Below are 26056 nucleotides of genomic sequence, written 5' to 3'. Positions count from 1 at the left end.
AAGCATGTTGAAATAGGTTAAAGCCCGGAACTGTGGTCTCAATTATTTTATCTACACTTTGCAGCCAAATACGAGGCTAAAACACTGCAGAGTAGGCCTATGCATAAGGCTTTTATTTTTTAATAGTTCACAGTTAAGGTGTGAAGAAAATGTTGTTTATGTTCGGGAGAGTGAAAGAAACAGGCAGAGTTAATGTTCAAAGTTTAAAGATGTTCAACTGTTCAAACTTCTATTTGCTGCTATATTCAACAATAAATACCATTGTTTAGGTCAATTCATTTATTTTTGTAATTTACTCATTAAGTCAAGTCCCACTACAGTGAGTGGGGGATAAAGAGGAAAAAGAGAAAAAAAAGAGAGCGCTCTGTACTGGACTCTTACGCTCAGCAGAAGTGGGATCTGCTCTGTGGAGGGCATGACAGTGCTCAGTTAGGAAATGGTCCTTGACCCGCACATCACTAGTACATAATGATTGCTTTAATTTGCACTGGATTGTTTTGTGCTTTGTCTCAGCGTCTCTACACGGAGGCATGGGAGAAGGATAAGACCAGCTTGCACATCAAACCTGACACTCCTGAGATAATCCTCTCTCAGCAGAATGCTATCAACATGAGCAGGGTGAGTACCATCAAACCTACTATTATTATCTGAATTGAATTAGCAACGAGATGAGATTCTTAAAGTGGATTCTGATAAAAATCTACACCCCCCTGAAACTTTACAAAATCAAATGCCACAATTAGGCCTCAATTTGTCAAAACAGTCAACAGAAATATTCATATGTATTTTGCTTCACAGAAACTATACAGACAAGGTTTTGAGGAAACCATCAAGAAAGGCTATTTCCTCCCTCCTGATTCAATCTCTGTCAAGGCTGCCAAGGGTTCCAGGGAAATCATCAGTGATGTAAGTCACTCATAATGCACCTCATATCCGTACATATAATTGGTGCACTGGTTTTAAACATAATTAGAGAGATTTTCTAGTTGTAACACGAAATGTTTTTTTGCTGCTGATATCACCAGTACAAGTACAAGACAGGATACCGTAAGCAGGTCGGCCACCACATTGGTGCTCGCTGCGTCCAGGACGACCCTCTGATCATGCTGGCTCTGAACTCAGCCAAGATCGCCAGTGATGCCCTGTACAAGAAGGACTTCAACAAGTCCAAGACCAAGTTCCACCTGCCAGTGGACATGCTGAATCTTGAGCTCGCTAAGAAATGCCAGATTCAAGTCAACCACGCCAACTACATCACCCGCCTGCACCAGTGGACCTGCCTGCCAGATTCTAATGATGTCCGCCAGGCCAGGAAAGCCTATGATCTGCAGAGTGATGTAAGCCCTTCTGTGACATTCACTGCATACCTCAATACATTATACCATGTTGACTGTGCATATGTGTTCTAATGTGAACCGTATACGCTTTTTCCAACAGGCTGTATACAAAGCTGACATGGATGAGGTTATAGGTGTAGGATGGGTCCCCATTGGTTCACTTGATGTGGTGAAGGCCAAGAATGCTTGTAAAATTCTCAGCGAACGTCTGTACAGGCAGCCACTAGACAAACTGAAGTATACAACAGACATGAGTTCTATGTCCATGGTCTTAGCTAAAACAAATGCTGACATAATCAACAAGGTAAAGACTATCCCGTCTCTCTTTTGCAATTTTTGCATACCTGTTCAATCTTACCCTTGTGATTACATTGGTGGTTTTTTTTCTGTTTCTCATCACAGAAGAACTACATTGCTGCTTGGGAGGCTGACAAGATTAAGAACCACGTGTCTGCTGACCTACCAGAGCTATTGCTTTCTAAAGCTAATGCTTACAACATCAGCAGGGTATGGATCGGTTTGTTTTGACTTACACTAATATTTAATATCACTGTTAGGTGACATCATAAAAACTATTTTCATCTCTTTTTCAGAAAATATACAGGGAAGGTGTTGAGGAGATCTTCAAGAAGGGCTATGATATGAAGCCTGATGCTATATCTGTTGTTGCTGCCAAACGTGGAAGAGAGATCATCAGTGACGTACGTAACATGTTTACGAGAGCTTTTCTCTCTGATAATGACATGTGCTTAGTTGCGCAGCATTCTGTTTCTCCTGACTTCACTCTTTCTCTCTATGCAGTATAAGTACAAGACAGGATACCGTAAGCAGGTCGGCCACCACATCGGAGCCCTCAGCTGCCAAGATGACCCTCTGATCGTGCTGGCTCTGAACTCAGCCAAAATTGCCAGTGATTTCCTGTACAAGAAGGACTTCAACAAGTCCAAGACCAAGTTCCACCTGCCAGTAGACATGCTGAATCTTGAGCTGGCTAAGAAATGCCAGATTCAGGTCAATGACTTCAACTACAGAACTCATCTGCACAACTGGACCTGCCTGCCTGACTCCAATGATGTGGTCCAGGCGAGAAAGGCCTATGACCTGCAGAGCGATGTGAGTAATAACAAAGTCTCATAATGTGTTTCCTGAACACTGCAATAATGTTACTCACTGTGACTCCCCTTTTCCCCTCCCTGTGACTTGTAGGCTGTGTACAAGGCAGACATGGAATGGATCAAGGGAACAGGTTGGGTGCCAATTGGTTCAATTGATGTGGAGAAAGCCAAGAAAGCAGGAGAGATCCTAAGTGACATTAAGTACCGTCAGCATCCAAGCAACTTCAAATTCACTGCCAAAACAAGTGACATGCCATATGCCCTTGCTCAGGCCAATGCCCAGATCATGGACAAGGTAGAGATAAAACACCTTATTGAATATTATTTCACTATGAATTATTGTTTTTTTTTTTATTTTCCTTTTCGTTGGGGAGTATGTTGTTGGTCTGCGTACTACTATGGCTCAGATAAAGAATGTCTCACTAAACCATGTCAATTTGCTGTTTACAGAAAGCGTATGTTTCTGCCTGGGAGAAAGATAAGGTCAACCTTCACGTCATGCCTGACACCCCAGAGATCATACTGGCTAAGCAGAATAAACTCAACACCAGTCTGGTAATGCAGTGTTTCCACATGTGATTGTATTATCAATTCTGATATTGCAGATTGTTGTAATACCAGTAATTGTTAACTTGTTAAATGTGCTTAAGTTTAAAGATCCCATACTATAGAAAGTGTTCATGCCTTTTTTTATCATAAAGCAGGTTTAGGTGCTGTATGAATACTTTGAAAGTTAAAAATGTCCATGAAAAAATTTACACAGTCTGTATTCAGTAACTGTGCCTACAAACGAGCTTCTGTAAGGTTGTGATGTCACAACTACACAGTCACTGCTTCCAGCCATGTGCCCAGCACAGTAATGGTTGTAAATGAGCTGAGGCAGAAGCACAATGAGCGGTGCCTACTTATGTCTGTGTGAGCTGACCAATCATAGCAGACTGGCTGTTCAGACAGACAGTGAATAGAGGTGCTGCAGTGATGAACAGTATGAGAAAAAATAATGTGTTGTTTTTAAACATTAAAGCATATAAACATTGTCTAGAAGACTCCCAAATAAAAGTATGAACCTGAAACTAAGCATTATATGAGACTTTTAAATAGCGAAGGACATTGTCATTTAGTTGTTCAATAAAATCATATCCAGTGTCAAAGAAATTGCCCAAAGGTTCTGTATACATTATTATAGTCCAGACTACACTGTGTTTTTGTCAGAGACCCTAACAGCATAATTGTTGTTTCCCCAGAAATATTACCGTGAAGGCTATATGAACACCATTAACAAAGGCTACTACCTTCCCAAAGATGCAATTTCTGTTTTGGCAGCCAGGGCCTCCAGAGACATCGTCAGTGATGTAAGTCTGCACCACTCATCTCTATACATTTTTCTATTACCTTCACTTCATATTTTCTTTGCAGCATTTTTTAATCTCACTGCAGTCTGTATTGTGGACCTGATCAAAATATTTTCCATTCCCAATTTTCAGTACAAATACAAGGCTGGGTTCCGCAAGCAGTGTGGCCATCACATTGGTGCCCTCAGTGTTAACGATGACCCGCTGTGTTTGTTGGCCGCTCATGTAGCCAAGATCTCCAGTGACAACGTCTATAAGAAAGACTTTAACAAGACCAAGACCAAGTTCCACCTGCCTGTGGACATGCTGACAATTGAACTGGCCAAGAAATGCCAGCAGCAAGTGAATGACTTCAACTACAGAACTCACCTACACCAGTGGACCTGCCTGCCAGACTCCAATGATGTTGTTCAGGCGAGGAAGGTCTACGACTTACAGAGTGATGTAAGTACATGTTAAGTTGATGAATTAGGAGAGGAGTGTTTGGAGTTTGTTTTTAGCTGATATCCTCCTCTGACTGTCATACCAAGACGCATTATTACCATAAACTAAAACTGCTTTTAGTTATGTTTTCTTTGTTGGAGTCTATATGTTAATTTCATAGACGTTCAGATCACTCCCATAAAATGTTTAAACTAGAGCTGCATCCAACAAATTCATTGAAAATCACTTGGCCCATATTTTGAGTCATTCAGCAGTCAGACATATACATAACCTACAATAACCAAAAACTTAAAATAGTATTTGGTGGGATTAAAACTGATATTTATTTTGTAGGCCGTGTACAGAGCTGACCTGGAATGGCTGAGAGGATGTGGCTGGTCGCCTCAGGACTCAGTGGATGTCATCAAAGCTAGAAATGCCCAGACCATTCTCAATGAAAGGCTGTACCGACAACCCCCAAGCACCGTCAAGTTCACCAGCGTAGTCGACCTCCCAGCTATTGTCTTGTCTAAGCAAAATGCTGACAACATCAGTGATGTAAGTAATGTCATCTGCATGCTAAATGCTTTCTAGCAGTGAATATTTTGTGCAATTATCTGTATAAATAAGGGTGACTCCATAACGAAGTTCATGTTCTTGTTGTTTTCTTTTTGACAGAGGAAATATAGAGAAGCCTGGGACAAAGACAAGCTCAGTATTCACCTGCCACCTAACACCCCCACCTTTGAGCTGTCCAAGGCCAATGCTGTCAACATCAGCAATGTAAGTTCGTGTTTGTACAATCACTTTACCAGTTCTGCCTATGTTGTATTGCTGAACATTTGAATATATCTTGATTTTAATGTGCTGACACTAAGTCTTATAGTGTTTTTAAACATACTTCTTGTTCTGTGTAGAAACTGTACTCAAAAGCATGGGACGACCAGAAGGCCAAAGGCTACCATATCAAGGAGGATGCCATCTCTGTGTTGAAGGCTAAAGCTTCCAGAGATATCGTCAGTGATGTAAGAGGAAAATATGGATAAGGTTTTATAACAACAGATTGATAATAGAGATACTGTCTGACATTTCATTCACATTTTATCTCTTCTGTTTTAGTACAAGTATCATACAGGATACCGTAAGCAGGTCGGCCACCACATCGGTGCTCGCTGCGTCCAGGACGACCCTCTGATCATGCTGGCTATGAACTCAGCCAAGATTGCCAGTGATGCCCTGTACAAGAAGGACTTCAACAAGTCCAAGACCAAGTTCCACCTGCCAGTAGACATGCTGAATCTTGAGCTGGCCAAGAAATGCCAGATTCAAGTCAATGATTTCAACTATAGAACTCATCTGCACAACTGGACCTGCCTGCCTGACTCCAGCGATGTGGTCCAGGCGAGAAAGGCTTATGACCTGCAGAGCGACGTAGGTTGATCAGAGTGCTCGTGGTAATTGTCTGCATACATTTTGAATGCAGTGGAAATACAAAAACAACTCTCCTGTTTTGTTTCCTCAGGCTGTGTACAAAGCTGATTTGGAGTGGATTCGAGGATGTGGATGGATTCCACATGAGTGCGTGGACGTTGTGAAGGTGAAGCATGCACAGAAGATCCTGGCTGATGTAAGTTGGACTACAAATCATATTTTAGTTAAAAATCACAAACATTTATATACATTTGTAAAGTCATTGTTCTTATTACACATGTCTTTCTCGCTATAACATAGAGAGGCTATCGTGTCAAGTTGGATGAACAGAAATTCACAGTTCCAACCGACAGAGTCGACTTGGTCTGTGCCAAGAATGCTGCTGATGTCCTCAATGAGGTAAGGATTATACTCTGTTTGGATCATTTTCAGACTTTATTTTTGGTTTACTACCTGAAAATAATTGCAAATTAGAGTATTTTGGTGAACAAGTTTTAATTTCTCACACTTCTCAGGCCAGCTATCGTGAAGCCTGGCACCAGGACAAGACCAAGTACTCACTGGTGGACACTCCAACTCTTGCCACAGCCAGAGAGGTGGCAAAGAACGTTCACCCGGTAAGATTTGCTACATGGTCAAAGTCAAAGACTTCTTACATTTTGTCGTGTACCAGTTTTAAAGCCGCCAAGTCATTTTTAAGCAGAAATGTCAAACTTGCTGGTTCCAGCTTCTTTAATGTAAGCATTTGCTGCTCTTCATCATTTATGACAGTTTTGGGTTTTGGACTGATGGCAGTACAAATTAAGCAATTTGAAGATGTCACTTAGGGCTCAATTTTTGAGATCTCTATAGACTAATTGATAAACTGGTTTATCACAACAACAATCAGCAGATCAATCAATAATGAAAACAACCATTAGTTGCAGTGCTTAGCATTTTTTCCTGTAATATTATCAGCTTGAGATCAATGCACAATCATAAAGCATAACAACTCTTTCCATCTCTTGTAGAAACTGTACACCAAAGATTGGGATAAGGTCAAAGCCACAGGCTACTTCATGCCTGGAGATGCTGTACCAATCAAGCAGTGCATCAAGACCTCTAAAGTGCAGAGTAATGTGAGTATTGGGGCAAAGTTGCATCTTTCTTCTTCCTTAATGACTACAAGTTATTCTTAATTTAATTGACAGCACAACAACAATGGAGATACTGATTTCTGTCTGTCCTGTAGCACAAATACCTTGAGGCATACCGTAAGCAGGTCGGCCACCACATCGGTGCTCGCTGCGTCCAGGACGACCCTCTGCTCATGCTGGCTCTGAACTCAGCCAGGATTGCCAGTGATGCCCTGTACAAGAAGGACTTCAACAAGTCCAAGACCAAGTTCCACCTGCCAGTGGACATGCTACAGTTTGAACTGGCCAAGAAATGCCAGAGACAAGTCAATGATGACAATTACAGAACGCGCCTACACCAGTGGACTTGCCTGCCAGACCAGAATGACGTCATCCAGGCCCGCAAAGCCTATGATCTGCAGAGTGATGTGAGTGCTAGTCACAACAACTGAGGGCTAATCTATCTTACACACATTAAAGTGAACCTTCTATCTTAATGTGCAACGTGGTTTCTGTCTTCAGAATGTGTACAAGGCTGATTTGGAATGGATCCGTGGTTGCGGCTGGATGGCAGCTGACTCTGTTGACCACGTCAAGGTTAGGAAGGCCCAGGAGATAATCAACGAAGTACGTATACTGTATTGTATTCAATCTTTTGATTTGGCAATTTTCTTAAAGCACATTTTTGTGTCACTTCATTGTGTCTCACTGCGAGGCTGTAATTAAACTTGCAGAGATTCTACAAGAAGAATGCCCAAGAATGCTTTGGAAAATTCACCCTGATTGTGGACCGCCCTGAGCTTATCCTGGCGAGGGTCAATGCTGCCAACCTCAGTGACGTAAGTAAAAATATTTTATTAAACAGCTACATTTCAAGTTGCATGTAAATGTTGTAAGTAAATGTTACACCTGAAATTGAAATTCTGTTTTTTCTTTCTGTTTTAGCTGAAGTACAAAGAGACTTTCAATGCAGAAAAGGGTCAGTACATTGGTTCAGAAGACACTCCTCAACTGGCCCATAGCAGGGAGGTCAACAAGATCATCAGTGAGGTAATGTAGAATATTAAGCTACTTCATTCATTTATTCTTAAATACATAATATTTGTTAATTTGTATATCAAATATCGCATCAGCTTTTTTAAAAGACCTTGCCTACTCTGTGTATTTCAGAAACACTACAAATTGGCCTGGGACGAGTCTAAGGCGACAGGCTACCAGCTGGACCATGAATACATCCCACTTCTCTCTGGCAAGAAGGGCAGAGAAATTGCTAGTGATGTGAGTGTTTTCTTTATACTCATCCTTTGCTAGTAAGACAAAAATCATGTTGCCTCACATTTTCGTTTTATAGTATGTAAAACAAAATTAAGAGTTTCATTGTTTCAAATCCTACAAGGCCAAGTACAAGGATGCCCATGAGAAGGCCAAAGGTCACTACATGGCTTCTACCCTGGTGGACTTCCCTGAGGTGATGCGCTGTGGAGACCAAGAGAAGAACAAGGGACTGGTAAGATGTCAATAATAGTTTGTGCATTTATGCCCTACATATCATAGCATTTTGATCATATTTCAAGGCACATTAAAACAAATACGTTTAACATTTAGTTAAGTGAAAGATCACCTTTTTCATTAGTTAAATGGTCTGCAACATACTTAGGCCAGATTGACTTTAAATTATATATTACTTACTTATTCCTCAATTAATTTAATTGAATGCTTACATGACAAGAGACTATGATTTACTTTTGTTATAATGCACATTTACTTTAATTTAGGTTAATTTGTTTTACATCATTAATGACAGTGCAAGTAACCTTCCATGGGTTGTGTCTCTTTACAGAGGGTCTACCAGAAGGACTACCATCAGACCAAGACCAAGACCCATCTCCCACCTGACATCATTGCTAACCAGGTAGCCAAGCGGTGCCAGGACATGCTGAGCGACGTTCTCTACCGCACCTACCTACACCAGTGGACTTGCCATCCTGAGCAGGAGGACGCCATTCGTGCCCGCAAGACCAACGAGATTCTCAGTGATGTAGGTCCTTGTTCAGTGCTCATTTGCTGCCTGTGCATGCTGAATGTGCAACATCATGTGGCAGAGGATTGGGCAAACTCATGTGACAACTGTTTTAAAATTTTTATTGTAGATATACAGGGATTATACTTGATAACCATCGTTATATGTCAGTATTTCGATAAAGCTCTCATATTTAATGTTTTAATAATTGAGTCAAAGCAGTTATTTTGCACTCCGAAGCAACAAAGCAACTCTATCCCAAGACAAACGTTTGTTTAGATGTCAACTTGATAAACAGTATATACAGTAATAGATTAGATTGTAACAAGAAGTATGAAAACAATCCAGATTTTCCCTCTTTTATTGAACATAAAATGTTGTGATCTTTGCTGTTGAACAGGTCTTCTACAAGGATGACCTGAACTGGATGAAGGGTATTGGTTGCTATGTCTGGGACACACCAGAGATCCTCCGTGCCAAGAAGTCCTACGAGCTGCAGAGTGAAGTGAGTAAGAACATGGAAGATCACAGGAGACTTTCAGAAATGTTATTGATGATTCACTGTGGTGTATTGAAGATGTTTGTTTTTTTAACCTTCCTTCCAAAATACAAAAGAATTTAATTCATGTGTTGGTGGAACCGTGATAATTTACCCACAAAATATCTTCTCTTCTAGCTTAAATACAGAGATGAAGCCAAGAAAGAGTTCAACAATTACTCAATTGTGACGGACACCCCAGTTTATGTGACTGCTGTCCTGGGTCACACCTGGGCCAGTGAGGTGAGTGAGCTGGAAAAACATATATAGAGAGTGATTGAGTTTGAAATGCCTAATTGAGTGCATTAATTAAATTCTGGTCATTGACAGCTGACCTACAGGGAGGCTTATCATAAGGAGAAGCACCTGTACACCACTGTTCTTGATACCTATGACTACGCCAGATGCCACAACTTCAAGCACTTCTTCAGTAATGTAAGTGAAGATAGATATATTAAAACATTTTTACAAGACATCATCATTGTAAAAGGCATGTTCACACACAACAACGTTTTGATACGTTTCTGGCTTTTCTCTCAACAGAAAAACTACAGTGAGGCCTGGGACAAAATCAAAGCCAAGAGCTACCAGATTCCACATGATTCCCACGCCTTGCAACACGCTAAACTGCAGAAAGTCATTCTCAGCAACGTGAGTTCAGTTAATTGCATTCCATGTTACTACTATGCCGAGATTTTCTTCACATTAAGAGACAATATGAATGTCCTTTCCCCTTTAGGTGAAGTACAAGGAGGATTATGAGAAGTTCAAATCCCTCTACAGTCTGCCCAAGTCTCTGGAGGATGATCCTGCCACTGCTCGCTGTGTCAAAGCTGGAAAGCTGGTCCTGGATGTAAGTTAAAGCAATTTGTAGGTGGTGAGGACCCAAATGCATAAACACACGGGAGGGTAACAGGATTTGGAACTAAAAATTAGCTTTAATGAACAGCTGGAAAAATCCAAAAACCATATGATGCAAAAAAAAAAGAAAGTGTAAACATAAAGTCGAAACAAAAAAAGCTCAAACAATGTACAACAGAAAGCAAAGTTTTAATCTGGAAAAACATGAAGAAGAAAAAAACAGGAAGATGCCACAAGGAGACACAGGAAGACTTGTGAACAGGCTGAGGTGAACAAAACAGGTGAATCATGGACGAACTGACAAAGACATCAGGGAGCACACAGACTATATAAATACAAGGGCTGATTAATAAACAAGACACAGGTGAACACAGTAAAGGGCAGGTAATTAACAGAAAGGGAGGAAATGAAAAGCAGCACATGACACATGAGGGCAAAACTTCAGAGTAAAACAGAGAATCACAGAGTCACAGGGTTGCTATATTTCTAAGGTCTTATATACACAAACAATTCAAATGAAAATTTTAAATAAAAATGAAATAATAACAATGAATTCACTGAAAAAAATGAAAGTAATAACCCAAACATATTTCAATATGATTAAAAATGGTTCTTATATAAGTTCACCTTTAAAAGACACATAAATAGTACAATATACACAGGAAAATATCCATATTATTTGTCTGAAAATATAATATTTACATCTTGATGCCAGATCTGATAACAAAAAAGTAAGAACATCTGTTGTCCATCTTTTATAGCGCCTGTACAAGGAGAGCTATGAGAAGACCAAGGCCAAGAACCACATCCCCGCAGACATGTTGGAGATCCTGTCTGCCCACAACACCCAGGCCTCTGTTAGCGAAATCGGCTACCGCAAGCACCTGCACCAGTGGATATGCTTGCCTGACATGCAGGTGTATGTCCAAGCACGCAAAGTCAACGAGCAGCTCAGTGACGTAAGTAACTCCCCTCAGCTTGATATTCTGCTTGTATGTATGCATACAAAAAGGGTCAGGTTTATACTAATTTATATACAAACATGTCTGTCATAGTCACTGAACTTGTGTGTTTTTTCGTGTGCTCTTCGCAGATCTTCTACAAGGATGACCTGAACTGGCTGAAGGGTATTGGTTGCTACGCCTGGGACACACCAGAGATCCTCCGTGTCAAGCATGCTGGTGATCTTCAGAGTGAGGTTAGCCCACCCACTGTATTAATTCTAATTCTCCCCTCTATTTCCGATCCTCTTCATTTATTTGGTTTCCTGCGGCTACTTATCTTGTCCAATTCTTCTTTACAACCCTCCTCTGTTTAGCACTCAAACAGCTTTCATTATTTTCCCCTACAGTAAATCCTCCATTTTACTTTTCATACTGCCTATTGTTTATTCAGAGCTGATGCTGACAGCCACATTCTTGTGTTTTTATTCCAGAACAAGTACAGAGCCAAAGGTGTTGAGGCTTTCAAGGAATACTCAGTGGTGACAGACACTCCTGTGTATGAGACGGCCAAGCAGAATGCTGAGAACCTGAGCGATGTAAGGGACTCTATAAATGTTTTTAACAATGTCAACTCATGAATATTTTTCATTACATAAAAACAAATCATGACCATAAATCTAATTTTTTTTCTTTCTTCTCTATTTCCAGCTGCACTACCGTTATGACTACAACACCAATGTCAAGGGCACCAACACTGCTCCTGCTGTTACTGTTGATACAGAAAGGGCACGCCTGGCTAACTACATCCAGAGCGATGTGAGTGATGATAATATTACATCATATCCAGCTTACTTGTTTAGAAATTACCAACTGAAATATGTACAGTGTGTATATTGCAAAATATTTTTTTTAAATATACACAACACACACTGTTGTGTGTACTGCTCACACAACAGTGTGTGTTTGAGATTTCACACACATCGACAATCAGCAGTTATTTCATTATATTTTTCCTTTCATTGTGGGCCTTGTACTTTAATATGAATATGAATATGAATTTTACACTGAGAAATGTAAGAAAGTAAACATAGTGCACCATTATAGGTATAAAATATTGGACGATAAAAGATAATTTTCTTGTCTTTTTAAATATGAAATAAAAGTTGTGGTTAAGGATTAAATCTCTGAAATGCTGCAAGAGCATAGAGAATATGGGTATTCCAAACTGGGTGAAAAAGCAGACGAATATCTGCAGAAATAAACTGAATACAAAAGTGTTACATTTTAAAACTGTTCAGTCAGTATGCATGTTTCGGTTCAAGCTGAATGCGTCTTGTCTCACTGTGTTGTCTTGGCCTCTCTCAGAACTGGTACAAGGAGGCCAACAAGAACTTCATGCCCACTGGTTACTCCCTGCCAAAAGATACCCCGCTCATCAAGCAGGCTAAGAAGAACAGTGTTGTCACCAGCAATGTAAGTGCTGTTACTAGCTTCAGTCATCCAGTTATGCCATTCTTTTGGCTGCAGTCAAAAGTTTTCGCTCATGTGTTTCTGATGTTGCCCTTTTACTTTTATTTGTGCAGGTGAAGTACAAGGAGGCCTATGAGATGACGAAGGCTAAAGCCTACACTCTTCACCCAGAGGGTGTCAACTTTGTCAACTCAAGGAAGGCTAACAAGATCTCCAACGAAGTAAGATGAGACACTGCTTCTATTGTTGACACCAGACACGTTAGTGTTGATGGAGATATACATGACCACTGGATAAAACATTTTTATCTTCTTCCTCTTCCCCAGCGTCTGTATCGGGAGACTTACCACAAACAAAAGGACAAGATCCACACAACCTACGACACCCCTGATATCAGACAAGTCAAGATGAACCAGGAACACCTCAGCGATGTATGGACCTATTTTCACAAAGTTTATGTCAATCATGTTCCCATTTTTATTCATAATGCAGTATTTTTTACTCATGCCATCTTTGTGTTCCCTTCTCATTCTAGTTGTGGTACAGAGAGAAATACAACAGCACCAAAGGCCAGCTGATTTCTATGCCCATCACGCCCCAGCTGATGCACTGCTACCATGTCAATGAGATCACCAGCGACGTATGTTAAAAAAGAGGAATACATTTGATGCACATTATCACATTGTCAAAAAATTCACTTTAAAACTTTTGTTGAAAATATTGTAATTATTTCTTTTTAGCTGAAATACAAAGAGGACCTGTTGTGGCTGAGAGGCCTTGGTTGCTTCTTGTATGATACTCCAGAGATGGTCCACGTGCGCAACATCACCAAGCAAAGAGTATGTGTTACCATTTAGATTGAATATTGCTGTATATCATTCACTTTCATTTCATAGTCAGCACCTTGCAGTGGTTTCATGGTCTTTTGTGTGGCTTGTTTTTCACTTCTAAAGGTGAACTATCCAGTGGACGCAAAGAAGAACCTTTCCAACTACTCCGTGGTCCTGGACACACCAGAATATACTCGTGTGACTGAGCTTAAGAGCCACATGAGCAACGTGAGTTGTTTTTCCCAAATGCACACATTACACAAACATTTTCATATTTTATTGGCGGGCCGCCAAATAAAATACATGTCCTTGTACTTAGATAGCTTTGAAAAATGTATTTAAAAAAAAATAATTCTATTCGGTGAAAAAATTAAGATTTCAAGCAGATTTAATTGACTTGACATTTTCTGCTCCTCTATTTTCAGATGATCTACAAAGCCCAGAGCAAGGAGGACATGGCTAAAGTCAGCACCACATTAGATGCTGTGGACATCCAGAGAGCCAAATGGGCCCAACAGCTGACCAACAAGGCAAGTTCAGCAGCCGTTACTCACTGGATGAGCTGTTTTACATGGATTCTTGTCTTTTCTGATAATCTAATCATGTTATCTTTGTTTCTCTACAGTACCTGTACACAGATTTGGCTGCTAAGGAAAGAGCTCATTTCACTCCAGAATCTGAAACTCCACACATAAGCCATGCCAGAAAGATGAAAGTGGTGTGCAGTGATGTAAGTCTTCCCCTTCCTCATTTCATCTTTATTTTTGCGTGATCCTTGCATTTTCATAACTTACCTCCATATGACATAAATACAACATCTTAATAGTTTTTCTATTTCTATGTATTTCTATTTCTATTGCGTTACATGAATTGTATCTTCCCTTAGAACAAATACAAAGAGCAGTATGAGAAGATGAAGCACAGATACACAGCCATTGCTGATACACCTCTCCTGATCCGTGCCAAGAAATCCTACTTCCAGTCCAGTGATGTGAGTATGCTTCATAACAAACAATTTTATCACTACCACGAAGCAGGGTTTATAATTTTTCTTAATATTTGTAGTTCCCCTTCTAGCTCTTCTGCTCAACCTTCCATTAAGCTGTAAACCCATGTTTGAATTTGAAGATGTGTCATGCAGAGATTGGACTTTTAGTAAAAGTCTGGTATTTAATGTTAAATGTTGCTCAACTGATTTCAGTACAGTAATCTGTAAACCTAGACATTACACTTACTAAGCTACAAGTGAAGTTTAACATTTAGTACATTAATGGAGTTTTTTTTTTTGTCATGTACAATGATAACAACTTTTTTCTTGAACTTTACCACAAAATACCATCAGTACAAAGCAGTGCAAAATTAGGAATTTCCCTTTGAATAATGATGACTGATAAAGAAAAGAGACTATAAAAATGACTTTATAATTGTATAATTGTGAGGAATATCTAACACATTTTGTTCTTCACATCTTCAGCTGCGTTACAAAGAGACCTTTGAGCTCGCCAAGGGCCACTACCACACAGTCAAGGATGCTTTGGACATCACCTACCACCGCAGAGTCACTGATGACATCAGCGAGGTCAGCGATTAAAAATATCTGTTTGATTAGCTGTCTGATAATATATATGTAAAAATGTATAAAATGTTGACCTTTTTCATCTTTTGTAATGTTCTTACCCTCCACCTCAGGTTAAATACAGGGAGAAGTACATCAGCTCTCTGGGTACATGGAAGTCCATCCCTGACCGTCCTGAGTTCTTCTTCAGCAAAATTGCCAATGAAAACGTCAGCACTGTGAGTACTGTTTATTTACATTCGAAATTGATGCATGCTGTTTTAAAATATATACCCACAGTAGGTCGAAGGGCATATACTATCTTTGATATACTAGGAAATCTTTGAATTAATTCCCTTTTATGTCCCTCTTTAGGTCAGGTACAAGGAGGACCTGGAATGGCTGAGGGGTATTGGTTGCTATGTGTGGGACACACCTGAGCTGGTGCAAGCTGAAAAGAACAAGACGCTGTACAGTGAGGTGAGGATCTATTAAGCTCATAGTTTACCATCTGAAATGTCAGTAATTTTATAATATATCGTTAAAAATACTCCTTTTTGTTTATGTCATACATATACTACTTATGATGTCTTAAATTCATGACTAGTATGCTTTTTATGGTAATACATGATTTGATCTTTAATGCAGTTGGATATTTTCCTGCCTGTTCAAATAACAGTTTGATTTCTTGATTTCTAACAGAGACTGTACAAAGCTTCCTTTGAGAAAAACAGAGGCAACTTCAAGTATACCTCCGACACTCCATTCTTCGTAGCTGCCAAGAACGCCTCTGTTCTCATCAATGATGTGAGTCCTTTCATTCTTAAACCCCATACAGTAATTGAAAAATAGATTTTTTGTGTAAATTGCTGCCAATTTTCTGTGTTTTTAGTATAACCAGAATTATAATCAGTCTGTTCAATCCATTTGAGAAATATAATACTTTTATTGTTAATCACATTTCTCTGTCTTTTGTGCATCTCTTTGGGACTGTGAGTTTGGAGGTAAAAGAGTATGAATTTATAGTATAATTTGAACATTGCCTTGACTGTTTATGACCAGCTGTTATTTCTGTGAAACCAACATACCAGTTGTTTAAAATATGTCCTTTATTCCTTCTATTAACTTGTTTTAACCTCCCTTTGTCCCCTGGAAAGACTCATCACATGACAGTGCTTATTGTTTTCTGGACCTTTGTATTTAACTACCTTCTGACATTCTGAGCAGAGGACCTACAGAGCTAGTTATGAGAAGAACAAGGATAAGTTCACCATAACTACAGATGATCCTAGATACCAGCTGGCCAGGGAGAACAGGAAGATGAGCCAGGTAAACGTCCTGGTCGTGTTGTACGGTCGTCCTGCCTCCTCCGGTTCGCTTCTCCAGACCTCACTGGTGCATGAGGTCGTCGAAAGACCTGCCGTGGGTCGTCGTCGCATGACTATGATACAGGATACAATTCTCTTCCCTCTCTATCAGTCTCTGCTCGCTCTCTCTCTTCTTTTTGTCCCAGGAAGGTTGTTGTTAACAGTGCCACTCAAATAGCAGTAGAATGCTATCTTGAGTGAGCAGGACTCTCCTTTATCTGTGCCATCAGAGAGACAATTCAATCCCTCACTGAATGATGATTTAGTTAAGATTAAAAGATAACCCTTCATCAAACTGAAGATGATGATTTTTGTCACTCTGGAGGCACAGATGAGGACAAACAGCTCCTTTGTCACACTTGGATCTCCGGAGTACTTCTCCAGTCCTCCCAGTGTAACTGCTGTTTTTCATTTGTCCTCAACTATGGCATGCTGTGTGTGTGTATGTTGTCATGTGTGAACAGGCAAGGTATAAATCCAAAGCAAAGGATCTGCTAAAGAGTGGCTGCAATGAGCTACTCCGCCCTGACATCCTCACAGCCCTTTACCAGTCCACTATGGGCAGTAAGGTAAACAGCCACAGAGTGGTAACCATGGTAACCCTGATTCTTGTCCACAAACAAGCAGAAAAAATAAGACCTGTGGAGTTTAAACTCTTACAGGCGTGGATGAAAGTAATCAGGTTGCTTTCATCCTCTCTGCTGTTTCTGGACAACGTCTCATCACATCATAGACTCACCCAAACTCCTTCCCTTTCAATCCTACTATAACCCTGTAAGAGGTTTTAACTGTCACACTTCTCCACCCTTTTCTTTCATGCTCTAATCCCTCCATCACATATTCACTTCCTTGATTACTGAACATTTAACTTACCCTAAAAAGCAGTGCAGTAATTGCAGCAGACAGAAAACATCTAGAGTCAGAAATGCAGCATAGTGTCGCATCTGCTAAGACAGATCATAACTTTCATCTATATACCGTATTCTTAGCCTTGATACCTTGCACAAATTATGGGTTTGACTTCTGGTGCTTTCTTACAGAAATTGTATGGCGTATGACCATTGATGAAGGTCTAAGTTTTTTTTACTTTGTCAAATTAAAACCAAATAATACTGTTATTATTGTACAGCCCACTTAGAAGCATTAGCTACTTAGGCTCGATCCGAAGAGCACTAGAAGAATCACCCATAATCGTTTACCCATTGACCTCCCCAAGGAAACTTGAGGATACAAGTCACCTATGTGGGCACTGCAGACTGTCATGACTGAATATTGATAACACATCTCTCTCTATATTTGTGCATGTTTCATAAAGCATGTTTTTATAATCCCATGCATGGCATCACATACAGTATTACGTATCATGTGTTTTATTTATTTTTTTGTCAGTCAAAGGTTAAATAATACATGCTATTGAGAACTGTCCAAGAAAAACAACAGTGGATACATTTTTAAAAAAAAAAACTATTTAAATGTACTGCTGATGTCTTTATATGACCATAATAAGCAAACAAGACCATCAGTGAGAAGATTGGCTATTTCTGTATAGGTATTCTTAATGCCTGTCACCGGGTCAGAATCATTTAGGGAAGAGTGCTGAGGATGAATTGAGGAATACAAAGTTCATTGTAGCTGCATTAATAAAAGGTAGTGATTGCTTTTAGTCAACTGATCTTCATCCGTCTATACTCTGAGGATGAAATCCTTCTATGCCTGTCCATCGTTATCTCTGGTCTTGATTTTGTAGAGCACCCCAGTGTCTCTTTATACAATATCTTTCAACCCTTTTCTTGGACAGTTGTTTTCTTTAGCTGCACACTTCAGAAGCAAGACAAGTTGTCAGAAAACACATAGATAAAAGCAAATGATTACAATGTCAAATTGACTTTGAGTGGTACTAACTGTTTTGTGTTTACACGTTTTTGTCCTCCATCAGTGGAGGTACAGGGAGCAGTATGAGCGTGCCAAGGACAAGTTCACCTCCATTCTTGAAACTCCTGAGTATGAGGCCCACAAACGCAGCAAGAAGATCAGCGATGTAAGTTTTAGTTATGGTCCATCATGTCAAGAAGTGCTTGATTAATGATTATTATTTGTTTTGGTGTCTTTTGAAATGCTCCTGACTATGCGATGATGATTATTCCTTAGATCATCTACAAGATGGAGTACAACAAGACCAAGGCTAAGGGATACACCTTGCCTTATGACACTCCACACCAGCAGCACATGAAGAAGGTCAAGGAGATCACCAGCAATGTAAGTCCCACGCATTTTTCTAATAAAAAATAATAATAATTTGCAGAAGCACATGAAGCCGAAATATGAAATACATTTTTGTGTTTGATGTCGTGTTTTCCATGCACGTTGCAGCTGAAGTACAGAGAAGTGTATGAGAAGAGCAAGGCCCAGATCAACATGGACCCTGAGGCTCATGAGATCCGTGCTGCCAAGGAGGCCTACAAGAACATCACCAATGTAAGGGTCTTTACTAGAGGCATCAGGAAAAACCACTTTCTGTTCATTATTGATTCGAGATTAACTCAACATACCTTTTTAATTTTAGCTTGACTACAAGAAGAAATATGAAGCCACGAAAAACAAGTGGATCTGGACAGCAGACAGACCAGACTTCCTCAATGCTGCCAAGAACTCCCTGCAGCAGAGCGATGTGAGTTGGTGCTTCTTCTTTACTATATGTGTGATTCACATTGTTTATTTCGACAACATCCAACAGTGCTGCTCTTATTTTGCCTCCACAGGTTGAGTACAAGTATGACAAAGAGATGATGAAAGGCTGTGTGATCCCTGTGGTTGATGACAAGTTAACTCTCCTGGCTATGAAGAATAATGAAATGGCCAGCACTGTAAGTCTTTCCACCTCTTTATTAGCATCTCTGTGATGAACCGATTACAAAAGGGATCTGGAGTTATTTTTAACCAACAAGATTACTGCAAAATTAAATGTTTAACATGCCGTCCTGCAGTTGAAGTACAAAGAGAAGTATGAAAAGGCAAAGGGCCACTACATGCCCGTCAAGGACACTCCCCAAATCCTCCATGCCAAGGCTGTGCGCACTCTGGCGTCAGAGGTTAGTAGCATTCAGTGTTTTTGTACAGTTTAAGAATAAAACATAATCAGTCAATGATGCTGTCATTTGAGTAAATTAAAAAACTTTTTTATCCCTCCTTCAGTAAATATCTTAAGTGGTGGAAGATGAAATAGGAGTGTAATCGTCATGAAAAACAGTTTATTGATGATTCATTCTTTCATTGGTGATAGACTTTTTTTGGTGCCTCTGTAGATGTCTTACCCTGTCTTTTAGTGCATCTAAAAGAATGTGGATCTCTTTTTATGGATGCAGCGAAGGGATGGAAGCCGCTACAAATTCAAACAATATGGGACAATAAAGTGAATCTCTAATAAGACATGTCTTCTAAATTTTTGATTTTCATCCACAGAGCAAATATAAGGAGGCCAGTAAGAAGGACATGCAGTCCGGCTCATTCACGACCCTGTCTGAGACTCGTGACACTGCCCACAGCAAGAATATCAACAAGCTCGTCAGCGGGGTACAATCGCCTCACATTTATTCAACAAAATGAGCTCAACCATCTCCTTATCTTGGACTGTTTCTGTGCAGCTGGCCTTGAAATTTATTTCTCTCCCCATAGAAATTGTACAAAGCCAAGTTTGAGAAGGAGAAGGGCAAGTCAGTGTACAACAACATGATTGCTCCACCTGATGTTCAGCACGCCATGTCAGTGGCCAAAAATCAGAGCAATGTAAGTCATCTCCACAGCTGTGCTGATATAACATTGTATTATCGTATACAATGGATCGTAATTTCCAGCACTCTGTCGCCTCCATTGTGGATAGTTTCACAGCTTCCTCTGTTTCTCTTCTGACAGTTATTACCTCATACTGTATTCTATCTGCTCTTCTGCTCAATACCACAGGTTTCCTACAAGAAGGATGCCAAAGCCAACCTGCACTACACAAGTGTAGTTGATCGTCCTGACATAAAGAAGGCAACCCAGGCTGCCAAACTCATCAGTGAGGTAATGATACAGTACAGGTATAAAATGTGTGGGTAAAAGATAAAAAACTGTTTTCACAAAGCACAAATATGCAGAATGTTAGTGTGTACAAGCCTGGTTTTCACTTACACAGTAAGTCCACTGCTCAACTGCTCCTTACAAGTTATAAGACCTTTTAATGAAATGAAAAGGAAAGGGAATGAAAGGGAAATGGCAAAGATAAAATACAAATGTTTGTCATTGGCATCGTCCCCCAATACACTAGTGTAAGTTCTATGAAGCCAAATTTAATTGTTTAAAAGATGCAGTACCATCACTAATTTATGACTGATAAAACAACAACAAAGGCTCAGAAGCAACTGTGAAACAACAAAAACCAGTCAGGACCACCGGTGCAGTTTGTACAAGGTCAACTGATTCCTGTTTTGTCTCATCTTCATCAGATTGGCTACCGTGAGAAGGCCCGTGAAGAGGCCAGCCGTGGAGGTTCTCTGGCCCACCGCCCAGACATTGCTCTGGCCACTAAGGTGTCCGGGCTGACCAGCCAGGTACAGAGGACCATATCAACCATCTGTCCCTACAGTTATCACCTGCTAGAAAATGTTTCCTTTATTTATTTTACCTTCAAAATGGCTAGAATCAGTCACTGGAAGCCATTTTACACCGGCCTGACACTCAGATCAGCTTCCATAAGCTAATATTTGCTGACTGGTATCATTGTGGTAGATGCTTAGCAGCAGTCATGTAGGCCTAACGATAGTACTAGCAGCTCTTCCATAGCGCTTCCACTGCCATCCTGCATTATAATCCATGCTTAAGCTGTCATTGTGACTCCATGAAAGAACATTTTACATGTTTAACTGCTCATATCATCATACATGTCTCACCCCATCCTTCAGCCTGTCCTCTGCTCCTCTTCCTCCATTCTTCTATATTTTACTCTCCTCATACCTCATCTCTCTCCTTCCATAATGCCCTAGTCTGTGTGTGTGTTCTCATCCCTCCATCTCACTGCGCTTTGTAGGTGGAGGCCAAGACCTCCCTCCATGGAACAGCTTCCTATGATACCCCCCAGATGCGCCACATTAAGAAAATGAGTGCCCTGACTAGTGATGTAAGGAGGTTCATGCCCTGAAACTAAAGGGCTGCTACTATTTGTCTGTCTTCTCTGTTCTTCTGTTCCCTTCGTATCGATCGATTGACTGACTGATTGGTTCATTTCTGATTTCACTGCGAAGGTTCACTGAATCAAAGATTTAATTCAGATGATCAAATCTTACAAAGTTATTATTTTGAGTTACCTTGCAACCTCCCCTTCTTGCAGTTAAGCATTGTGTGCACCCTCTGCTCCTGACAGACTGTTGCTTGTTGCTAAGCATAGACACGTGTTGCTGCATCACTGCATTTACTACACCGGTGCAGATGTTGTATGTCGATGAATCCTTTTAGTTTATTTTGTGTAAAATCATTTTAATTATCCCACTTTTCTCCCAACTCACTCACTCAGTGTGTCTGTTGCAAAACATGTGTATATGCAGTGGTTAACCCGGCTTGGTTACTTCCTTTGTGATGTGAACACTACAGGGCTGTGGGCATAGAGGGTTTTAAATGTTAGTATCACTTGACAAATGTGTTAATTGCAGATTAATTTATTATTAATGCTGGATTTACACATGTTTGTTCCAGACACTGTGTTAGGGTATTGCTTTGTCTCACTTTCTCTCTAAAGCTGACCGATTTGCAGATGGACTGAACCAACTGGACTCCCTTTGAAACATGCCCTCCCTCTTCCATATATACTTTATTATATATGAAGTCTATGTTTTGTTTATGTGGATCACAGACTTCTGTATTTGGCTCTGTGTACACTTGGCATCAAAATGCATCTCGGATGGTCAGATCAGAGGCTGGAAGCTCTAAACAGAGGTGTTTTGTTGCATCTGAAATAGATAAAGAACAGAAGGGGTAAGGTTACACAGCACACACTGTTACCATATAGTGTGATTTGAGCATGTTCGAAAGGTGCACTGAGGGCCCACCTAGCAGACTTTAACAACACATGGTAACGGACAGTGTATCCACAGTAGTCACAGCTGAGCAGCGATTTCCACCAGATGAAATCCAACAGGATACACAAATTGTCCCTTTGACTCATTTGAGATGCATTCTGAGGTCAAGTGTGAACCGAAATCCACTTCAACTCAATCCAGGCACACGGTCTAAACAGCATCATAGGGCGTCTCTACAGCTGACCTGTTTGGTTTGTTTAAGAAAAACATTCATGTGATAGCTTTATTAATGTGGTTTGTTACAATAAGCAAACATGCCACCAGGTTAAACTGTAACTTTAAGCCAAACAGTATCATAAAACAAACAGTTCAGCTGGTTTGCATTTATAAGGAAATTTCGACCAGCCACAGGATTGTGTAATATGAATTCAAATGCTTAAATATGCACTTTTACAGGACTATCCTGGCCAGAAAGGATGTGTGCACGTGTGAATGCACCCTTACAGACCTTCAATTAGCACTGTGATTGCTGAATGAAAAGGAGAAAATGAATTGATGCATGAATAACATCAGCGGACATACAGTTGTTTTTGTGTATAACAAGGGAAACAAACCCATGTTGAGAAGCGTATGGCACTCAGCATATCTTCAGTATCTACACAGAGATATCTGTATGGAATCTGAATCATCCCTTTTTATACACGTTAAAAAAGCCTTATGTTGATCTTTAAATGTTTCCTGCTGTATGGAGTCTGTCAGTCTTCCACTATTATTCTCTCCCCAGTAGATACTTCTTACGCTAACTCTCAAATATATTCCAACCTCAATAGGTGAAGTACAAAGAGAAGTTTGACAAAGAGATGAAAGGAAAGAGACCACAATATGACCTGAAGGAGAGTAAGATTTACAAGACTTTGAAGGATGCCAGTGCGCTGGCGAGTGAGGTAGGTGCTCACATGACTGGCATCGTTTCACAATGAATACTCATTCCGTCAGCCACCTGTGGAGTGACACATTTGACGATGAGTTTATAGTAGTATGTAAAGTTTAATGTTTCTAAAGCTTTTGAATTTCTGCTTAGTTTGTTTTATCTATTGAATATTTCTTTATGGGACCTGTTCAATAAACCCGTTGAGAGTAAAACCAACTAAGTCTTCTTCAAGCAGCTAGAATTCTTTTGCAAATGTATCATAAAACCTTGTTAATAATCAAAGGAAACCATGTACCAACTACAAAGATCGCCGACTGTGAGATACAGTATGTTCACTTTGTAACTTTGAGCGTATCTGCTAACACTGTGTGCAGGTGAAGTACAAGGGTGACCTGAAGAAGATCCACAAGCCTGTGACTGACATGGCTGAGTCTCTGTCCATGCAGCACAACCTGAGCACCAGCAAGCTGTCCAGCCAAGTAAGACCTCATCAGCCTGTAACCCTCCCATGCTCACGCTCAGGAAGCTGCTGAGAGTCAGTTCAGTTTCAGAGCGCCCTCTGAAACGTGTCTGAACTCAGTGTTTCTGTCACCTCACATACCGCAGTAACAATGATGCAGATAATCATCTCATTGATTTATACACTAAACTCTATCATCCAAACATCCATTTCTCTGTGACCTCATCTGGTGGTGACCCTTACCCTTCTCACCCTTGACCGTGTTGACCTTTGACCTTCCCATACTATCAACCCACTATAACCCCTACTCCTTCACTCTTTCACTTTAATTTATTTCAACCTGTAGTTTGTATAAAACTAGTATTTCACCATTGATCATTTAACACAAAACTCCCACCTTCACTTTTTTTACTGTACTGAGCTGTCTTACTTGACTGGGAATTCCCCCCTAGTACTGCTACAAGAAGAAATTTGAGGAGAGTAAGGGTCACTACCATATGATTCCTGACACACCAGAACAGCTTCATCACAAGGAGGCTTCTGAACTTCAGAGCAACGTAAGTGGTACATACTCTGAGCTCTGGGTCTCAACAATCAACATACTTTTTACTGACATACTTTTTACTTTACATACAGATGTGTATGTGATATCTGCATTTTAGATCTTCCTTTTCGCAACTTACAGAAGGGTGGTGTTTCATGTCGGCTAGTTTGCCAGACAATACACACAGCTAGGTGTCACACTAACAGCTTAATTTAAATGTAGTCATGCCATACATTACATCGTTAGAAAGCTTACATTCTTGTGACTCGGGTCATTCGAACCATTTCAAGTTAAATCCACAACAGGATGGCACAATCAACAAACAATTAATCAAAACTGACATCAAACAAGCGGGTACAACCTTTTGGCAACTCACCAATGATATGTCTTGGTGCTTCGGTGGCATTTTAAAATCCAATATAAACTGTCATCTGTTATTCCCAAACGTCCAGTAGATCTATTTTCAGTAAAGTACTCCAAAACACAGTAGTATTCCATGCATACAAAGTAGCGACGAACAGCAATTGGAAAAGCTTTTCCATGCTTTCATCTGTCCATTAGCTCCATTAAACAGCAACACAGAGATACCTCAGATGGCTCCCAACCTCTGAACTATTGATTGACACCTCATTTGACCAGACAGGAGCGTCTATGCTCGCCCTACAGCCTGCAGGGCGAGCATAGAGCCAATTATGTGGCTCTCTTTTGAGCCACATAATTGTACAAACAGTTTTACATGGATTTTAACTGTTAACACTGTTTATTTTTTAATGATTGCATCCTTTTTCTTATTTACATTTTACACAGCGTCCCAACTTTTTTGGAATTGTGATTGTATTTATCAGTAAAGGAGATGAATACGAATTAACAGGCAGAATAATCCAGAAATGTTCATTCATTATTTAAAGGACAAAATAAGGGATTTGCAAACTTTATCTTAAAAATGTGTTTACACTTACTGTTACCCAATTTGCATTTCATTGCGTTTTAGATTTTGTTAACAATTTATTAAATGTACCTCCAGGCGACCATTAGTTTCCATTCATGCCCATACAATATAAGAATCAGCTATTTTAATGCTCTGAAACAGAACCAAATGTGTGTATTTATTTTTTAAATATTATCTTTATGAGATCTATCTGTAATTACATTAGCATAAACACGTAAGAGTAAATCACCTTTGATTCAAATTCATGTAGTCTTGATGGTCCCTCTGACACAACTTAAACACGTCTTACAATTTCACCTTCAGCAACCTAAAATAAATCAAAACCATTATATAATATTTCCAGTCTGTTGAAAACACACTCATTATACATGTGTGTGCTGTTGCAGGTGAAATACAAGGAGAAGTATGAGAGGGAGAAGGGCAAGCCTATGCTAGACTTCGAGACACCCACATATGTGACTGCTAAGGAGGCCCAGCACATGCAGAGCCAGGTAAACACCCTGTCTGTCTCCTCTGTGGTTCAAATGTCTACAAAAGCAACACACTGTCCATTACCATCCTCTCTGTCAGCCCAAAGACTCTTCAGTGCCTGCTATATATTAACCTGTACTGTATGCCCGTTGTTATGTATTGATATGCTTCAGCTTGTTGGATGTCACGCTATTGTTTATGTGAGAATTACACTTTTGCAGTGCCTTGAATTCCAGTTTATTAAATCAAGACCATGTTTTGGTGCTCATTAGGGTGTTTGTGATTACTGTCATTTT

The 26056-nt window shown here is 40.0% G+C and overlaps 1 protein-coding gene across 35 annotated transcripts in view; it reads left to right on the top strand.

Annotated features, from left to right (window-relative positions):
• The window catches only part of neb (nebulin), a 67513-nt gene that overhangs the window by 29486 nt on the left and 11971 nt on the right, over positions 1–26056 (top strand). For 26 of the 35 annotated variants that reach the window (XM_030428411.1, XM_030428441.1, XM_030428443.1 and 23 more), the window contains 64 exons: positions 514–618; positions 799–906; positions 1026–1337; positions 1438–1641; positions 1740–1844; positions 1931–2038; positions 2139–2450; positions 2544–2747; positions 2903–3007; positions 3697–3804; positions 3937–4248; positions 4582–4785; positions 4906–5010; positions 5145–5252; positions 5347–5658; positions 5750–5854; positions 5959–6057; positions 6174–6275; positions 6669–6776; positions 6890–7201; positions 7296–7400; positions 7508–7612; positions 7719–7823; positions 7944–8051; positions 8170–8280; positions 8614–8811; positions 9194–9298; positions 9470–9574; positions 9662–9766; positions 9875–9982; positions 10071–10184; positions 10954–11151; positions 11286–11390; positions 11628–11732; positions 11845–11952; positions 12502–12609; positions 12720–12827; positions 12933–13037; positions 13142–13246; positions 13347–13445; positions 13560–13664; positions 13862–13966; positions 14062–14166; positions 14323–14427; positions 14911–15015; positions 15126–15230; positions 15367–15471; positions 15694–15798; positions 16823–16927; positions 18295–18396; positions 18507–18614; positions 18729–18833; positions 18922–19026; positions 19118–19222; positions 19343–19447; positions 19818–19928; positions 20031–20141; positions 20316–20417; positions 20840–20944; positions 21421–21510; positions 23236–23349; positions 23711–23815; positions 24249–24353; positions 25676–25780. In XM_030428411.1, coding sequence (XP_030284271.1) covers positions 514–618; positions 799–906; positions 1026–1337; positions 1438–1641; positions 1740–1844; positions 1931–2038; positions 2139–2450; positions 2544–2747; positions 2903–3007; positions 3697–3804; positions 3937–4248; positions 4582–4785; positions 4906–5010; positions 5145–5252; positions 5347–5658; positions 5750–5854; positions 5959–6057; positions 6174–6275; positions 6669–6776; positions 6890–7201; positions 7296–7400; positions 7508–7612; positions 7719–7823; positions 7944–8051; positions 8170–8280; positions 8614–8811; positions 9194–9298; positions 9470–9574; positions 9662–9766; positions 9875–9982; positions 10071–10184; positions 10954–11151; positions 11286–11390; positions 11628–11732; positions 11845–11952; positions 12502–12609; positions 12720–12827; positions 12933–13037; positions 13142–13246; positions 13347–13445; positions 13560–13664; positions 13862–13966; positions 14062–14166; positions 14323–14427; positions 14911–15015; positions 15126–15230; positions 15367–15471; positions 15694–15798; positions 16823–16927; positions 18295–18396; positions 18507–18614; positions 18729–18833; positions 18922–19026; positions 19118–19222; positions 19343–19447; positions 19818–19928; positions 20031–20141; positions 20316–20417; positions 20840–20944; positions 21421–21510; positions 23236–23349; positions 23711–23815; positions 24249–24353; positions 25676–25780 — 8271 coding nt within the window. Of the gene's footprint in view, positions 1–513; positions 619–798; positions 907–1025; positions 1338–1437; positions 1642–1739; positions 1845–1930; positions 2039–2138; positions 2451–2543; positions 2748–2902; positions 3008–3696; positions 3805–3936; positions 4249–4581; positions 4786–4905; positions 5011–5144; positions 5253–5346; positions 5659–5749; positions 5855–5958; positions 6058–6173; positions 6276–6668; positions 6777–6889; positions 7202–7295; positions 7401–7507; positions 7613–7718; positions 7824–7943; positions 8052–8169; positions 8281–8613; positions 8812–9193; positions 9299–9469; positions 9575–9661; positions 9767–9874; positions 9983–10070; positions 10185–10953; positions 11152–11285; positions 11391–11627; positions 11733–11844; positions 11953–12501; positions 12610–12719; positions 12828–12932; positions 13038–13141; positions 13247–13346; positions 13446–13559; positions 13665–13861; positions 13967–14061; positions 14167–14322; positions 14428–14910; positions 15016–15125; positions 15231–15366; positions 15472–15693; positions 15799–16218; positions 16321–16822; positions 16928–18294; positions 18397–18506; positions 18615–18728; positions 18834–18921; positions 19027–19117; positions 19223–19342; positions 19448–19817; positions 19929–20030; positions 20142–20315; positions 20418–20839; positions 20945–21420; positions 21511–23235; positions 23350–23710; positions 23816–24248; positions 24354–25675; positions 25781–26056 lie in introns of all 35 variants that reach the window. The other 9 variants (XM_030428429.1, XM_030428423.1, XM_030428419.1 and 6 more) reach the window with 5 other exon arrangements.

This window comes from Sparus aurata, chromosome 9 (genome assembly GCF_900880675.1).
Source record: "Sparus aurata chromosome 9, fSpaAur1.1, whole genome shotgun sequence".
NCBI classification, from domain to species: domain Eukaryota; kingdom Metazoa; phylum Chordata; class Actinopteri; order Spariformes; family Sparidae; genus Sparus; species Sparus aurata.
The sequence above is the reverse complement of the archived record's forward strand: the minus strand, read 5'-3'. Positions and strand labels throughout refer to the sequence as shown.